This window comes from Tupaia chinensis, unplaced genomic scaffold (genome assembly GCF_000334495.1).
Source record: "Tupaia chinensis unplaced genomic scaffold, TupChi_1.0 Scaffold149964_2, whole genome shotgun sequence".
Taxonomy (NCBI): domain Eukaryota; kingdom Metazoa; phylum Chordata; class Mammalia; order Scandentia; family Tupaiidae; genus Tupaia; species Tupaia belangeri.
The window spans coordinates 684876-686659 of NW_006209806.1; the positions used below are offsets into that span (position 1 = coordinate 684876).

The following is a 1784-nucleotide window of genomic DNA, read 5'->3' on the forward strand; positions in this document are numbered from 1 at the left end:
AGACCGATCGGGCAGGCCCCCACCGGGTGTGGGAACGGGCTGAGCGGGGCACAGGTCAGGGGCGGGGGGCACGGGGTGGGGGTGTGTGCTAAACACCAACGGGAGCGGAGAGGCCGTCTGAGGCTGACCGGTGTGCACTTCACTCTGCGCTCCCCCGGGAGGTCACAGTGATCAGATGTGGGGGTCAGGCTGGCGGGGGGCGCGGGAGCACCCCGGGGAGGGAACCGAGAAGGAGGCCCTGGGAGGGAGACGCGGACCGCGGACGGGCAGAGACGGAGGCTGCGCCCCCTCGTCCCGGCTGGAAGCAGCGTTCCCGCACGGCGGGGGCCCCCAGCACTGGGTGCGTGGGTACAGACACGGGGAGGCAGACGGGGGAGGGAGGGCCCGTGGCGCGGCGGCCCGCGGCTCACATGAGGGCGCACTTGCCCTTGGCGCGGTCTGTCCGCTTCGGCTTGCAGGCGCGCTTGCCCTCGGCGCTGAGGCTCACGTGCCGGCGGGTCTCCAGCGTGAGCAGCTCCTGGAAGAGCTCCCGGACGTTGTAGTTCATCTTGGCCGACGTCTCCATGAAGGCGCACTTCCACTGCCGCGCCAGCGCCTGCGCCTCGCACGTGTCCACCTCGCGCTGCGTCTCGTCACACTTGTTGCCCACCAGCATGACGGGGATGTCCTCCACTGTGCCCTTGATCTGCACGATGAGCTGGTAGATGGGTCCCAGCTCCTCCAGGGACTGCTTGCTGGTGACGGAGAAGACCAGGATGAAGGCGTGGCCCTTGGAGATGGACAGCCGCTGCATGGCGGGGAACTGGTGGCTGCCCGTGGTGTCGGTGATGTGCAGTGTGCACACGCTCTTGTCGCAGCTGATGACCTGCCGGTAGGTGTCCTCCACAGTGGGGATGTACGTGTCGCGGAAGGTGCCCTTCACGAAGCGCAGCACCAGCGAGCTCTTGCCCACGCCGCCCGCCCCGAACACCACCACGCGGTAGTCGTTGCTCTGCTCGGGCATCTTGGCGGCACGGGGGACGGGAAGGCTCGCGCCAGCTGCTAGGACCCCAGTCCGACCCTGCGTGGAGACGGGGGTCAGGTGTGCACGGGCTACCCGCCGGGATGAGACCGCTCCGGGCCCTGGGAGTGGTGGGAAGGGCGGCTTCCCGGGGGAGGTGACGCTGGTCCTGAGGGCGGGAAGACCCTCTGGCTGCTGAGGCTGCCTGCAAGTCTGCCCTGCACGCGGGCTCACGGCCGGCCCCTTCCGCTCGCTTCCCTCTGGCAAAGGCGGGGATAAGCTTCCCGGGGGCTGTGGGGGGCAGTCCCTCTGTGCCCTGCTGGGGCTCACTTCAGGCAGGTCCGGCGTCCCTCTCCTCCCTCCGTGGCCCCTGCCCCGGACCCCGAGCCCCACACCTGCCTGGCTCTGAGACCTGGGCAGGACGCCAGGCCATCAGAACCTCTGTCCCATCTCCCTGTGGGACATGTGTCTCCGCCGTCCTGGGTCCCCACGCTGCCACTGCCTGGAGCCACATCACGGGGCACATAAGATGCAGGTTCCGGGGCAGGGATCGGCCGGCCCAGTGGACTGCCGGGAACTTGGATTTAGTTTGTTTTTAATTTGCCAAAGGGCACATGTGCTTGTCAGAGAGCAGGAACAAGCCCCCATGGGGTGTGGCCGTGCCGCAGGCCCTCCTCTATCCCTCCAACCTGTCGGGGTTTGCAGCCTGCACACACATGTACTTGGCATGTTTTTCAAGCCACTGGGGCTGGGATTCACTTCCCGGTCGGCCATGTGGGATCCA

At 67.8% G+C, this 1784-nt stretch overlaps 1 protein-coding gene across 1 annotated transcript; it reads right to left on the reverse strand.

The window, feature by feature from the left end:
- Positions 1-37: 37 nt before the first annotated feature.
- Positions 38-1485, reverse strand: DIRAS1 (DIRAS family GTPase 1). The gene has a single exon (XM_006171780.3). The coding sequence runs from the start codon at positions 1001-1003 to the stop codon at positions 407-409; it is 597 nt and encodes a 198-aa protein (XP_006171842.1). The 5' UTR covers positions 1004-1485; the 3' UTR covers positions 38-406.
- Between the last annotated feature and the right edge of the window lie 299 nt (positions 1486-1784).